Source organism: Bactrocera latifrons, unplaced genomic scaffold (assembly GCF_001853355.1).
Source record: "Bactrocera latifrons isolate USDA-ARS-PBARC rearing strain unplaced genomic scaffold, ASM185335v1 scaffold_168, whole genome shotgun sequence".
In the NCBI taxonomy this organism is placed as follows: Eukaryota; Metazoa; Arthropoda; class Insecta; order Diptera; family Tephritidae; genus Bactrocera; species Bactrocera latifrons.
The window spans coordinates 593,842-610,604 of record NW_017535163.1 but is presented as its reverse complement, the minus strand read 5'-3'; the positions used below and the strand labels follow the sequence as shown (position 1 = coordinate 610,604).

General features: G+C 38.2%; 1 protein-coding gene across 1 annotated transcript in view; it reads left to right on the top strand.

The window, feature by feature from the left end:
* LOC108966633 overlaps window positions 1-16,763 on the top strand; it is a 142,845-nt gene that overhangs the window by 96,453 nt on the left and 29,629 nt on the right. Inside the window, exon 5 of the mRNA XM_018929635.1 lies at window positions 8,229-8,301. Within this exon, the coding sequence (XP_018785180.1) occupies window positions 8,229-8,301 (73 nt within the window). The remainder of the gene's footprint in view (window positions 1-8,228; window positions 8,302-16,763) is intronic.

The following is a 16,763-nucleotide window of genomic DNA, read 5'->3' as shown; positions in this document are numbered from 1 at the left end:
GAGTATCTCCCTATATTGCCAAATGCTCCAGTCAGCTTAGAGCAAAATAAACAAACACAGTTATGCAGCATTGTTTACCTGAACGATTGTCAGCCAACCTGTCTACTCACTCATATTTTTGGCAGATTGCTTGCCGCAGCAGCTTCTGTTATTGTTATTATTATTGTGATTGTGATTGTGATTGCGCTGAGCATTTATTATTTAAAGCGCAGTAACAATGAAGATGCTCAGACAACAAACACAATTGTCACATGGCTAACAAGAAGGCATTTTGCTGACTTGATTCCCGCTCCAACTATGTGTTGAACTCTTTCTACGTGCATGTGTGTATGTGTTGTTACGTATGTGCCATAATCTTAATCCAGTTGGATTATTCATTATGCTGTCTCSACTGTGTGGACCATGAATGGAGTGTAAATAATAATTTAGGAGATTGTTTGTGCGGACTTGACAGCYCACAATAACAACAACATCAGCAACAAAAGTGAACTTAAAGCAAATAACTACAAACACAACAACAATACACGTAATACAAATATGCTACTTCGCAGCCCGCCATAAGCTAGAGTGCACTCGCTTTCACYCGTGTGTTTGCTTTTCATTTGCTCAGCTTTGTGTTCTTTGCACGACGCCATTCGGACCTCTCATGTCCTCGGCTCTACGCATTTCACTTCACTTCACTTGACATCACTTATTTGGGGGAAAATTCATCTAAATTTAACTAAAAGTGTTTATTTTGGTATCCTGCGCCACAACTACCAAACACACAATGYACACTAACAACAACAACACAATAATAGTCGACTAGTGACAGCGTGGCATAAAGACGCTGAATTTACAATTGCTGTGACTGYTTGGTGCGCATGAAACATGTTTACGGGATTAGGTGCTGGAAAGTGACAGTCAACACTATTATGACTTTTGAGTAGCCAATAGTGAGAGTATGTCTGGAATGCGGTTCGCATTCATAACTCCCAACTTGATTCTAGAATTGCGTTTGGCCTACATCTCTTGTGAAGGAAGCCAACACAATAAATGTAATTGCTTATGAACGCACGGAGAGAGTTGAGTCCAAGCAAGCGCTAAACTGTACAGAAAAAAAGTAGTTATTTCGGTGGCGCAGAAAGGATACTTTGATTGAAAGATACTTTGCTTTTTGTCAGAAGCTCTTTAAGGGCAGAAAATTTAGGAATGTAATAGGGCCTTCCTTTTTGGCCTTTTCTTTTGTTAAATCTGTTTTGCTCAATCGATTTTACTTAAAGTCGGAATATATTTTGAACTAATCTATGCTTTATGTTTATCTACAGCTAACGATATTCTATATTTCTTACAGTGTACGATGAAATAAGCGCTAATTATTGACCTAAAGCGTTTTCAGTATCCATAAACATGATCACAATTGACCCGGACTGGTATTTGTTGATAAATATTTATTTTATATAGCTTGGTATAGTTGTTTTTAATGTTCGTGTGAAGTTTGATCTTYATAMGTCAGAGTTCGTTTCCACGGAAACTTCGAAAATTTATAAAAATAATATTAATTCACTGGAGCCGAATAGAAAACTCTGAAAAACAATAAAAGGAACTTTGGTTATACAGAAGTTATGATACAGTTTATAAATACCGAAAACTCCTTACAAAGCCCTTTATTCTGATCGTTCAGTTTGTATGATATGGATATGCTATAGTATTCCGATCTGAACAATTTTTTCTCAGATTATACCATTGCTCCAAACCTTAATACTTGCCAAATTTCTTGAAGATATCTGATCAAATGAAAAAGTTTTKCATACAAGGACTTGATTTTGGTCGTTCACTTCATATGACAACTATATGCTATAGTGATCCGATCTGAACATTTTCTTCATTTATTGCATAGCTACTTTAGGTAATTACTTAGGCCAAATTTCGTGAAGATATCTCCGCAAACAAAAAAATTTCCCATACAAGCACTTGAATCCAATAGTTCAGTTTGTATGACAACGCTATACGCTATAGTGTTCCGATATCGACGGTTTCAAGAAATGAGCAGCCACTCGGGGAGAAATAGATGTGTGAAAATTTTCAGATCGATATCCTGTAAACCAAGCGACGAGTTCGAGGTAACGATTGGTAAAAAAAAAAACCAAAAATATCTAACCATAAGATCGGTTACCTTAACTATTGTTTATGTGCAGTTAAGCCGACTAAACTGCTGGCGATAAAACGTTGTAAACGCAGACAACAACTAAAATATTCATTCATAGATAAAAAAAAAAAGTTTTACATTTACATTCTACATTTTCCTCTGGCTATATTTCTTTACTATTAGCCGTTGCTACTTAGCACACAACGTGTGTGGCATGCCTCAYTTTCATTTCATTACCATTTGCATAATTCAACTGGCAACGCAACAATACACGCACACACACCATAAGTGTTTAGGTGTAAAGACCACTCACGCGCGCTTATTGTTCGCGCTCTTCTAAGCCGTTCTTAACGCCCACCCGGAAATGATGAATCTCTCTTTGTGTGACAACTCTCGTGCGACTCGCCGCGTTCACACATTGTTCGCGCCAACATGTGGCACTCGAGAACACTGTAAATCGTGGTTACAGCGCTACAATTTATTTTCACTTCTTTGCCATTGTTACAAGTTAATCCCGTGCAACGCGCCGCAGCAACGTCGACGCCGACGAAAATGGACACAAGCATCACACACATACACACTTATTTTTCTTGGCGCTCAGACGCCACACACGCAGCTGCATACATACATACACACATTTATGTTATAGCATGGCAGATGAGTGTGTGTTGCATCAACGCTGCACGGCTTAAATAATRCTTGCGTCATGTCCATTGCTTAGTTTATTTTGCTTTGCTTCGTTCTATTTGCTGTGTATTTGCAATTACTTGCGTACAACTAAGGCACTTCCTCTGCTTGCTGCGCGGCCTTCGTGTCTTGCATGTTGTCCTGCCGCTCGAATTTGCGTCAAGCTACAGTTGCCTTGTGCAGTAAACTAATTCTTACACCTGACGTGCATTTCTATTTCATTTTTGAGTGAGAATGTGTGTACTCATTGTGTGTGTGTGGTAGTTTTCTTCCAGCAATTTAGTCACTAAATGCTCAAAGGCTGCTCTTGTCTTGCCGGCTTAGCTTTTTTGTTTGTCTTGCTTTCGAAACTAATTTCCAAACAAATTTCTCTGCTCTCCTTTTGGYCGCTTTTTACTACGCTTTGCTGCCCGCTGCCCAGATGCTTTGGACTAARACCGCACTGAGTTGGCTTTGGTTAGCTTTGTGGCTCATATGCTCGGTTCCGGGGCRTCTGTTGTATGGTGGCTGTCTGAAACGGTCTTAATCGGCTTTACGACGCAAGTTATATACTTCAATTTTTCAATTACAGTTATAGTTTGCTCTCTGTTACAGAATTCATTTGTTCGTTACAAATTTTTTTTTTATTTATTTTTTATTTTTTTTTCCCCTTGCTTTCTTTGATTTGTCTATTGTGGTCTGGCTCTTATGACAATTCAAGCAAAATTTATGTGTGGTCTGTTTGACTGCTGCTAAAATAAAAGCAGAAGTAAATTCCATTCTCCATCAAGATATGCAAATTTAAAAAGAATGGTATGCGCWAGATTCCAATAGCATACGAAATGCCTTCTAAATTAGGTAATAACACAATTCTAGCTAAGGCTCTAGATATTTGGAAACCTAGCCGCAGCATAATGTATCCTTCAGCGGCCATTCTTTTTTTTACAGATTTGTGTCATATTTTGTCAGTACGTTTAGTAAGGTTTGCCATTTAATGATGTCGCGTTTCACCTTAGTGCATTGCCTGGACATTTTCCAGGAATATACCCAAAATCTTTTTTTCTTCGAAAAATTCACAAACTTACCTCCATAGAAAAATCAACCGAGAAGAAGCCGCTTCTAGCTAACAGCTTCATCATCATATACAAAGACAGCTATTTGGATGAGTCGAAACCTCATGTGGCTCAGGAAACGCTATTGCATCCCCAAAATTCGACCAATTGCTGCAGATTGTGATATGACGCCATTATCGGGTCTTATTTCCTTCGAAATTAGGCTCGAAATGAAACTTTTTGGACAAGCATGAAACGAAAGTTGTCGTTTAGCCAACATCTATGCCAACTTTAGCTTCATGTGACTTTTTTCTGTCACTTCTGTTGTTGTTCCGACAAATCTGGATCCAGGAACAACTCGCCTAAACTAAATTGGAACAATATTTTGATATCGTAAACAAACTGTCTTCAAATACGCACAMATTTACATATAGAATCCAAATTTTAGACTGAGTAGGCAATTCAAAAGTAAAGTCCGCTCTCGACGAACAAAAAGAAGCTCCACAAGTCACTCATCATCTCCGTCCTGCTATACAGATACGGATGGGAAGGACTTCCGAGCGAGCCGTTCGATATGAAGCGAGGTTTCAGACAATGCAACTGCCTATCGTATGACAATCTATTGCTGGAGAAAATAATGATGAGATGCAAAGCTCTTCTATAAGAGTGTACAGTTGCTTGCATACGCCGATGATATTTATATTATTAACCTCAACAACCGCGCCGTTTGTTCTGCTTTCTCCAGACTGAATAAGGAACTCATTATTCCCGTCGTGATATGTAGTGCAGAGGCATGGACAGTTGAGTTTACGAGAGAAAGATTTTGCAGAAGGTTTATGGTCCTTTGCGCGTTAGCCACGGCGAATATTGCGTTCGATGGAACGATGAGCTGTATGAGGTATACGAGAACATTGACATAGTTCAACGAATCAAGAGATAGCGGCTACGCTGGCTAGGTCATGTCGTACGTATGGACGCAGACACTCCNAATATTTTGATATCGTAAACAAACTGTCTTCAAATACGCACAAATTTACATATAGAATCCAAATTTTAGACTGAGTAGGCAATTCAAAAGTAAAGCCCGCTATCGACGAACAAAGAGAAGCTCCACAAGTCACTCATCATCTCCGTTCTGCTATACAGATACGGATCGGAAGGACCTCCGAGCGAGCCGTTCGATATGAAACGAGGTTTCAGACAATGCAACTGCCTATCGTATGACAATCTATTGCTGGAGAAAATAATATGAGCTGCAAAGCTCTTCTATAAGAGTGTACAGTTGCTTGCATACGCCGATGATATTTATATTATTAGCCTCAACAACCGCGCCGTTTGTTCTGCTTTCTCCAGACTAAATAAGGAACTCATTATTCAAGTCCTGATATGTAGTGCAGAGGCATGGACAGTTGGTGTTTACGAGAGAAAGATTTTGCAGAAGATTTATGGTCCTTTGTGCGTTAGCCACGGCGAATATTGCGTTCGATGGAACGATGAGCTGTATAAGATATACGAGAACATTGACATGGTTCAACGAATCAAGAGATAGCGGCTACGCTGGCTAGGTCATGTCGTACGTATGGACGCAAACACTCCAGCTCTGAAAGTATTCGACGCAATACCCGCCGGGGGAAGCAGCGGAAGAGGAGACCTCCACTCCGTTGGAGAGATTACGTGGAGAAGGACCTGGCTGCAGTTGCATACCTTGAACTGACGCCAAATTGCGAAAGCAGAAACGACTGGCGCGCTGTTGTTAACTCGGCTATAACCGCATAAGCGTCTAGGCCAGTAAAGAAGAAGAAGAATATAAGAAAAATATATTAGATTGTCAAAAAAGTCTTGCGGTATTTTCGCTAGTTAGCGCTGMGAGCGCGTTGTTCTAGTTTTATTCATCGCATCTTGTCACGCTATACCTTTTTGGAAAGCTCATTTCACGCGCTAACACGTGTTTGATTGACTGTAGTTTCTTTTAAGTCGTTCGTGAGTTATAGCGTCACAAATATAAAGCAAAATGAAGAGAAAATATGGCATATTTTACAGTACTACTACGATAAAGACACAAATGCATCTCAAGGGGCCAATAAAATTTGTGCAGTTTATGGACCCGATACAGTTTCCATTTCCGCCGCACAACGATGGTTTCAACGTTTTCGTTCTGGTGWAKAGGTGGTCGAAGATGCGCCACGCTCCGGRAGGCCTGTCGTCGAAAATTGCGATAGAATCGCTGAATTGGTCGAAAGAGACCCGCCTAGTAGCAGCCGTAGCATCGGTCAAGAGCTGGGCATGAGTCATAAAAAATATTTTATGAACAATTGAAAATTCAATAAAAAATACCGCAAAATTTTTTTTACAACCCAATATATCAGTTCGGTTTGCTATACAGCAATTTGTATAGACTTTCTTCTTGTGCTTTGGCACTACAACCGTGGCTCGGTCTGATCCGGGAACTCGAATTCCGTTGTACATATCAAGTGTAGATAGGTCGCTGTCCACTTGGTCCTTTCGTTGGATGCGTGGACGTTTTTGCCATGCATGAGTTTCGACTCGAAGAAACTTTTCTCTAAAGCATCAACTTCCACGCGAATGACATGTCCTAAYCAGCGCATTCGATGAACTTWAATGCGCTGAATTATATCCTTGTCGTCGTATAGCTCATACCGTTCGTGGTTCCATTTTCTCTAATACTCATCGCTCACGCGGACGGCTCCAAAGTACTTGTGAAGAAAAGTTACCTTGACTGCTGTAATTGCTTTTTCATCTCGGATCATCAGCGTCCATGTTTCTGTGTGGTATAATAGAACTGACATAATGAGAGACTTATACGGAACAGTTCATGTCAAATCTCGATCAGTGAAATGTTTCTCGCTTCTTTTACACCAAACTGAACGATTTTCCAAAATTAATGCGCTCTCCATTAACTGCACAACTTTTCAATATTTCCTCCACACACATACAAGCGCGCACAACGCGCTCACATTGCATTTAAAGGCACTTAGTGAAATAATTTCTAATAAATCTCTGCGTTTTCGGCAACACGAACAGATTTTGCCATGTGCTGAGAATCGGCAAAGTGTTTACGTCTGTCAAAAACTTTACGCCGCCAAGTTTCAGGTGAAACTATTTGGGCGCTTACGAGCGTGCAACAAACATAATTCGGTGAAGAAAACAGCTATTTATACAAAGCTGGCAAAGCTTTTAAGATTCTACCGCTGCTGCTGTAAGTTTCATATAAGTTTGCGCAAATTTTGCTTCGCWGTTGCGGCGCAGCCTTGGAAAAGTTTCTGCCGGATTATCGCATTATGTCAGGAATAGTTGCGTATAATAACTGTGCCGCATACTAACGGGATGTGGCATTTAAATAAGCTTGCAGCAAAATGCTTAATAACAAATTTTGCTGTTTTATAAAGACAAGTTAATACACTTCCTTTAAAGTTTTCAGGCAACTTGTTGAGATATTATTAGAAATAAATGCAAGTTTTTACGTTTTTTGACATTGAAATTGAGTTGTATAACGCTAAAGTTGCAACAGCTTGCAAAATTCACACGCTTACACGTTTTCAGCACTTATTCAGCTTAAACAAAATGTAGCTGAATAAAGAACAATGCAGCTGAATAAAGCGCTGAATGGCACAACGCCGGAGAATTTTGATATGGAGTTATTCCGCACACAACAGGTGTCGTTAGTTCTGCTCGAAAACGTTCAAATATCTCTTTTTTCAATTTCTTCATGCTCAGTTATATAAYACCAAATCAGCGCCGGCTAATCAATGTTCCCCTTTTCGCTGTCAGTCCAGCAGCGCTTTCCTGCTGCGTCGCGCATTATCGGGCGATCTCTTTTGTTGTCGCAATGAAATTACCATAATGTATTAAACAATTTGATTCAATAGTAATTTCTCATTTACTTTCGTCTCTTAATATACGTACATAATTAAAACATTCCGTTGTGCGTGTTTGTATGCGTGTGCATATTTTTATGTGTGTGTTTGGTTGTTCTAAACTAATTACCTGCGATGTGTTGACGATATGGCGCCAACATACCAATTAATAAGCCTTAACTAATAATTCGAAAATGCAACCAAGTCATATGATTGAGTTAATGAGGCATACACACATGYATACATATATGCATTGGCATGCKTACAGCGTGGGAACATTCAGTAGCTAATGAATTTTGTAACAGTCGCTGGAAATTCATATAATTACGCAAATAATGACTTTGGGCGAGGTGGCAACGMGTTTCATTTGCTTTTCTAGGCCGCTCGTGCTTTATTACCGTTATTAATATTTAGTCGTGTTCGTTTATATCCGTATGTACATATGTCGCTGCTCTTCATTTCCTGCTGCTCTGCTCTAAATCTTACTCCTCTTTCCTCTTTCCACAGGTTTACACGTGCCAAGCGAGTAACGGACACGTTGTGGCGGCTCTGACGAGGAAAGTTGTGCTGGACATGAACTGTGAGTAGCAAAAATATAATTTTCATCTCTTTAAATTATTCACACTTACAAATRTGTAATCAACAACAACGACATCTATTGGCAAAAGACGAAAAGACCCAGTATATATTGTTAACTGGAACAACCGAAAAAACCAAATTAAATATGTAAAAATAATTCTTCTTGATTTGTGAGCAACTGACAGTGAAGCCAGCGCTAAGACTGAGGGAATACCCCGCATTAGTCGCTGCTAATAAGGGGCATTCAAATATAGTTAGTAAATTCCCGTTTCTAGTACCGTTTCTCTGGTATAGCCAGTAATTTAGTTAAATTCGTTCCTCAATATTGCCTTATCTAACAGAGAAGGATGAGAAAGGGTTGAATTAGACAAGACAGCAAGGATGGGCATCTACATCGATGGGATTTTCAAAATCCTACAGAGTTGAATCCGAATTTTATCTATAATACTGTCTTACCTTCCAGAGAGACTGATAAAGGGGCTAGGTAGGCAAGAGTGCAGGGATAATTAACTGAACGGATAGTTCCAAATTAGATAACCTAGTGGGAGGTGRTGTCCTCTCCGCAAAACTGGATACCAAAATCGTATTCCGTTCACYAGACCAYARCAGTGTCTTYCAAGCGGAGATCACAGCAATTAAAGAAAGCCTGCTAGTTCTTATAAGAGGTGAGCTCACAAAAAGGAACCTATTTATATAAATAGGTAGTCAGGCCTATTTGAAGTCGCTCTTAGGGTTTCGTCAAAGTTGTTGAAAGCCAACGTCCTGTTTGACAATAAACCCGCAATGGATTACAAGGTATAGTGATATCCCTGATAACTGTAAAGCAGATGATTTAGCCAGATAAGGTGCTGCCCTACAATTACACTCAAGAAAAGATGGAAGGCAAACGCGGCACGAATGGAATAAAGGCTGCATATTCCGGCCGGATATTCAAATTAAACAAAAAAAAAATTATTTAAAAATCCAATTGGCAGATATGCCAGCAGACTGGGAACACCATTATGACTCTTGTAGAAGCTGTCAATATAAAACTTTTCATATGATGAAACTCGCCCAAGCACGGACTGGTTCAGAAAGAGACAATCCAGTGAGTGGATTTTAGTCTCGCTGGAATCACAATGGCACCTCTACAGAGCTAAGACCGTATTTACACAGCGAATCTACTTATCTAAGCACTTTCTAAAAGTTGCAGAAAAAACTCTTAATTCGACTGAATCATTCTAACCGTCTATAATACCATACGAAGTTCCACTGCTTGCAGCATTAAAGGATATAAAAATATCCTAGTATGGGTTTTGATCRATCAGTTWGTATCGATGTCTCAAAAATTGAACAACTATTGCAGACATATCTTAAATTGTAGGTAATCTTCGGTGTAACTCAAAACAAGTGATAGACAAGAGACTAAATGTGTGAATGCCACTCGAAAAGTCATAGGTCGGSTGAGGAAAAATTTGAAATAAAGCACAAAAACCAACTAACAGTGGAAATTGCCACTCAAAATCAAACTTGTGACATTATTGCTGATAAAAAGCAAATTTTAAATCTATATGCACTTCGGAACCGCCAAAAATATTGAAGCTAAGACACGAACCGGGAGAGAAAGGAACAGCAGATGAAAAAGTTGTATGTTTAGAGGCTCGTGACAACCCATTGCCGTGACACATTTTGCCGCCATTAGCTGTTTGCTTGAGCGAATACCTCTTTAATAGCATATACATAAAGCGGATTCCACATAAACATATATTTGGCTGCTTCCATGACAAATCCACATTGACRTAAGGATATTGTTAATAGCATTCGCTAAAGCTCATTTTCTTCTGCATTTTCCAGCTGAACAAGCATGCCTACTTACCCAAACCCTTACACATTCACAACTGTATATACATATAAATTACGAATGAGCATGCATGTGTGTATATAAGTATATGCTCTGCATAATCTCTCTTTGCTTTGTGCGTATGTGCGTTGACTTGGTTTATGATGCCGGAAAATCCCTTTGAAATTGCATTCATTGCTAATTACCCCGCACATATTAAAGTACAGGTGGCCTTTTTGCAGATTTGCGCTACCCCTGCAAACACACAAATACACACGTACAGAAATACAGACTAACAAATTTGCAAGTGTGTGTGTGTGTCTGTGCTCGTGTGTTTGCCAGCGCCAAGTGTACCTTTGCTTTCATATGAACTAAACATGCAATTGTATGCTAAGTAGTGGCACATAAATGTCAACTACAGAATTGGTAATAACATAAAATAGCCAGCCAACAGACGTACTAATAAAAGCTTGTGTATGTGTGTGTGAGTGTGGTGCAGTTGAGTGGAAGAACATGTCGGACAAGGCCAGTGCCCAGTTTGGTCACAGGAACACGCTGAGGAAGTGGAAATGTAGGCAAAGTTAATTATTTGCCATGTCGCTGAGGGACAACGGGCAGCAAGTCGTAAAAAAATAAAAGTAAGAAACTGTGGAAAAAGTRAGCAGCGTGCAAAAAACCGTTGTACTTATGTAGGCTTGCGAGATTTATGTCGAAACATAAAAAATATGCTCACGAAGTGCTGTTTGTTGACTTACAGCCATATTCGGCATACAACACTGCCTTATTGATTTAAGTATGCACGTGTGTTTGTGTGTGTGAACTCATTTCCATGCATACGAGTACAAGTCGCGTAAAACATATGTGTCACAGTAGCATGCGCCCAATTTTTCGGGTAGCAGCGTAATTAAGTTGTACTACAAAAASAAGCGGTTACTTTTTGGGTTAAGTGACAATTTTAGAAATTACAAGGGTGTACATATATGTATATACATGTTTACATTATATACACATACTTAGCCGCTAAATGACTTTTGCTGTAACAAAATTATATGTTTTAAAGCAAAACTATTTAAGGTGGCAGAAAGAGTTGAAAAATGGGGTAATGTTAAATTTTCAATAATTTTTTTTTTTTTTTTGTTTTCAAACAGTTAATTATAGATTAAATCCTGGGTGTCAAAAGCAATAGCAAGTATATATTGCATTTATTTGCTTAAGTAACAGGCTTTTAATGTTAAATTTCGATGTTCRCTTTATAAAATACTACTAAATTTATTTTGCGCCTAAAAGCAACTACATTATTTGGAGGTTGCACRTCTATATCGTAATCTGAAATGCAAAACAACATATAATATCATGAAAAATTGGGAATTGAGTTTTTTATTGCCTATTACTCACTATATCATATTACATATACATATGTAGCATAAAATTTCCAGCTTCCACTGTCAGATATATCAATATATATCAATATATAACTAATATGAAACCAATATGCAACTAATATATAACTAGTATATAACCATTTCCTAACCAATACTAAAATTTTTTTCAATATGAATATTTTTTGTTATATCGTTTTTCCATCGCCTGTAAGCCTTTGAMGAGTGATTTTTGGGTTTTGTAATTTAGTTGACGACATGTAAATGCAGTGAGCTTTCGAGTAAATATGACAGCTATATGTTACAGTAGTCCGAACCTAATAATTTCTTCGGAGATTATAAAAAAATAGCAGCGTCTTGGTGCAAAAAGTGCGTGTGCACGATATGTCAAAAACTGAGGGACAAGTTTCCATTTATACAGCCGGATAGACGGTCATTGCAAAATCGACTCCCAATACTGCCCATTTATGTATATGCCTTGTAGGGTCTCTAACGGCTCTTTTTAGGTGTTGCATACTTTGAGCAAACTTAAAAATACCCTGTTCAGGGTATAAACAAGAAAATTATATTAATAATTCAGTCCTAACGAGTTGCTCAAATTAGCTGAAATATGCTTGAAGTTTCACAATGTTTCACATCTTTTCGAAAATTCAACGAAATGTTTTCATAATWGCTGGCTCCAAAAACTTTGAAAAGMAAATCGTATGCTAGCATACCTCTAGGCTGTCATTCMAAAATATTCATATAATACAYAATGTCGCATATTAAGAGCACCTTGCTCAAGTTTTTTAACAAAATTTGTCGCTTCAATTACCCAATAATTCAACTTAACTTCAGCTTTTTCTACGAAGTGCATTTGTCTGCAACACAAAGTAGCAAAAGCAGCCAAAAGTAGGCTTCAGCTTCTTTACTCGCAATTTATCGGGGTTTCAAAAATATGAGTGCTCTCATACTTGACTTTATTTGCGCATACTTTCGGGCGGCTTTTGTACGAATTATGGCCCWAACACTTAAGCTTTAGACAAAAAGTCAATCTAGCATATTATCTCAATTCCAAATACTTGTGTTGAGTGCTATTTAACGCAGACCAGATATTGTGYGTTGCTTCTTTACTTYCACTTCTTGCTTTTAAATTACAAAMGCTGCTTTATTTTAAAAACTCTTTCCTAGCTCCTGATTGACGARAGTGAGCGGTGCTGTGCGCAAAAATCTTGACAGAAGTCAAGTTGAGAGATTAAATAGGAAAATTGTAGACATTAAAGCGCGATTTGACAAACATTTAACTTTTGACAACAACAAGACAAAAGCACCAAACGGAAGCACAAATAAGAAAAGCTACGAAATAAACAAAAGACCAAATTGGAATGCGCAAAACAAAGGCAAATAAGCAAGTGCGCGCTTGCCGACTTTATYAGGCTTGCTTTATCTGTGTGTGTGTGGGTGTGGGTGCATGATTTGTAAGCAGCAAATAAAGCGCGTTGAAGTAGTGTGGGTAGCGACGGCAAGCGGAAGCAGCAGGGCGGCGRAAGTGTGCCACTAATTTGTGCGTGTTGTTGGTGGCGTGCTAAAATCCTTTGTGAATTGACAAAATGCAGCGCCCAGAAACACAAAGTCAGCGTGTGATTGGCAGCAAATGAGGGTGGCGGCCAACAATAGCGCCTTAAGAAGTTAGACTTGAAAGCAGCGCCAGCACTCCAACGTGGTGTTTACGTAACGCGAATGACGCAACAWTGACTGAACGCGCGCGCGCTCGTGCTGTCCGCTGGCTTTCGCATATCACACGCTGCTCAACTCACACCTGTCACTTATCGAAGCGCGGCCTTTTGTTTTCATGCCACAAACGCAGCRACGCCACATAAATTCACAGCGCACAAGCAGACTGCCTTACATTTGGCAAATCAAACGGAGAAGAAAGTGCAGCACATGAATAGTATAATAACAATAGCAACAACGACAGCACACTTTTCAATTAACGACATGAAAACAGCGCACAGGGGGTGTGCACCCCTGCAAGTAGGCAACGAACAAAGCCAAAGCACATCAATGATAAGTAACAAGCAATAAGCAGGCATGACGCGATGAATGCCTGCATAATTTCTAGCGCGTGACTGTAATTAAAGGTCGCACAAAAGGGACGGCAGCGCGCTGCACGCACACACACATACATGCGCGCACGCTTGCACAGGCCGCAGTGTTGCTGGTGGTGACAATGTGGATCTTATCGGCTCGCTAATGCGAAAATATGCACAAATTGCGCGCTTTTGTTGTTGGCGCAACAACAACAACAGCGCTGCAATCTGCTTTGTATTGCTGTGCGCCAATGCGATTTCTATTTTCTTCAATACAAGCAATATCTCTGAGTGCCTCGTCACCCTGATTGTGATTGCGCTGATTTATGCGCCCTTTTTGTGGCACATACGTGACATCGCTGCAACACGTTAATGACAGTGGAGTGCGCGAAAACGCAGCAGCGGGCGGCGCGCTATAGTGCTAATTGCACGTTGCAACTGCCGCTTTGGCGCCTGAAGTGCATCTTTGCGCTCAAAAAGTGATTGTGATTGGATGTCAATCGCATGCGGCACGCGTGATTACCAATAATTAGTGCGCATTGGTGGCCCCAAGCCAATTTGCGCTCGTTATTTTATTTAATTCTCTCTTATTTGATTTTCTACGGCATTGTTTTCACTTCCRTTTCCGCTTGGCTTGTCAATAAGCCGTATTAGTTACTCATGATTTTTCGTGGAAGGTGACACAACTTTATTTATTTTGGGTAGTCRAAAATTTTTTTATTTATTTTCGTATTTCTAATCTTTTTGCCATTTTTTTCCATATATTTCKGTTGACAAAAYACGAAAAGACTTTTTYGACTACCSAAAATAAATAAAGTTGTGCTAACTTCTTCCAGCAKCCACAAAAAATCCACATATTATACCAAATTTGCCTTTAATCCCAGCTTAAACAAAAATGCCTGCACTTACTGTCCTCTATTTGTCGGCTAGCAGCAATWTTGTCTGCCTCTCACTCTCACTTTCTGCCACCGCTTTAATGCCAACTCGTAAATAATTCCAAACAACTGTTGCAATAAATTTTTGCCATTTCATTACAACTTTTCGAGGATTTGCTAAAGTAAACAAGAAAAATTATATTACAGCTGCACGCCTTGAAGTATGCCATAAAGCTGAAATGAACTAAGCGCACTCATATCGCTGCAGCATGCTTCAAAGCAAATCATATTGAGCGCCAGCCAGTTGTTAAACAATCAAAGCTTTGTATTTGTCATATAAACAAGTAAATATATTTGCACGCATAYAGAGGAAGAAGAAATACTAGGCAAAGCTAAGCTAATGAAAGTTGTCTATTCATATCAAGACTGGCGTATTTGCTTGAAATTCTCTCACAAATGCAGCGAATAAGTCAGCAAATATAATAATATAAGCAGCTAAAGCATGTATGTATGTATATATGAAGAAATGCGTGATGAACAGCTTATACATATTTTTCTTTGAAAGTAGGACACGGCGCCTATGCTTAAGCAATGTGCGGCATTAGTATACTTACTACAGCCAACCAAGTTGATGCAAAACACACGRTAGAGGTTGTGTTGCACTTTAGCAAGCTTTTGCATAAACTTTGATTTTCCAATTTCAATTCCAATATAAGAAATTTTCGTCATAATTTCACTTCTATACATTGCTAATCATATTTTTACATGAAAACTATATATCTTCATTAAAATGTATTTTATAATTTTTTTCCTAAACAATTTTTGTGATTCCCAAGTAAACATTTTGTATCACCCCATATTTCTCCTTCGCAAGCTGCAACGCCCAGCTATCAACTGGCAAAATATGTTGCCTACATTCGTGCGCGCATATCTTTACAATAGTTCAGTACGCTGCAGCGCAAATTTAATATTTTAGTAGTTCAATATATTTGCTCTAGTGGATAGCGCAGTTTATGAGCCGAACACATAAATAAAGTGCCTGCACATTTCTGAAAATATGCTTATGTGCTTATTTGCTTATTTGAGCAATGCATTGGCAGGTCTGAGTAAATACCATTCGTAAGTCTATGCTATGTAGATTAGTTTGTTAAATAATACCCCGGATTTATGGACAGCGCTCAGCTGTTCAGCGTTTGCAGCTGTGGCCGAATGCTGGAATTTTTTATGCGCTGCTGAGGATTACTGCTTTTACCTGCTTTTTTTTTATTTATTTCTACTTGTGCTATTATGCCAGCGTTTGCATATAAATATACGTGCTTCATGACAGAAAATGTGCATAAGAAATTAGGATAATTCAGTTGAGACCAGAAATTGATAGTAACAAGCTGTTAGTATAAGCTGCTCAAGCMCCGAATATTTGAGGTCGAGAGCATTAAGTAAATAATATACCAAAATATAGAGAAGGAAGGAACATATAGAAAAAKATTTTGTTGATCTCTTTGATCAAATTCAGCGTTTTTTCAAAGCAATCAACTCACATATATGCGCCTTGATGTATGCTAAATCTTTTCTTTTATTCGTACAACATTTTTTATTGAACAATATAATTATATTTTTAAGTTCAACTAGGTTTAAAGCTTACATACTTATGAAATGAAAATATATTCTGACTCTTAAAAATATGTCTAGTTTTATTATAGTATGTCTTACCTATAGGAATTGCCCCAATTAAGAAAATTTTAAAAGCAGATTTTATACGTGTAAACATATTTATTTCTTTAATTTRCTTCTCGTCAACAAGAATTTGTTAAAAGTTAGAAAAATTTTGCCTATTATGCCATAGATAAGTTAAACGCCTTGAGGTATGCTATATTTTTATCATACTTTTGAAATAATGTTGGTTTAAGGGGTGTGCGCTAATAGTCAGTTTGCGGGTCTATAAATTATTAGGAGCTCTATAAATCAATCCAACAAAAATTATTAAAAAAAATTTTTTTTATTTTTTTATTCATTTTTGTTTTTTTCTTTTTTAATATTTAACGCCCATTAATTTTTGGTTATTTTTGGTAGTTCCACTAATAAACTATATTTAAGCTAACACATATATTAAAATAACAAACATACGCGGCAGATAAAAGCTCCTTGATGTATAWTACAATTTTTGTTTTACAGGCGTCAAAGCCTTATATTTATTAATATCACACCTATGAAAAGAACGTTGGTTTAATAAATGTATGTATGCCGAAAGTATGTTTGCGAGGTCAAGCTATAAAAAATAATTATTTAAGATAATTAAATAAAAATTTTCATTAAAAATATTA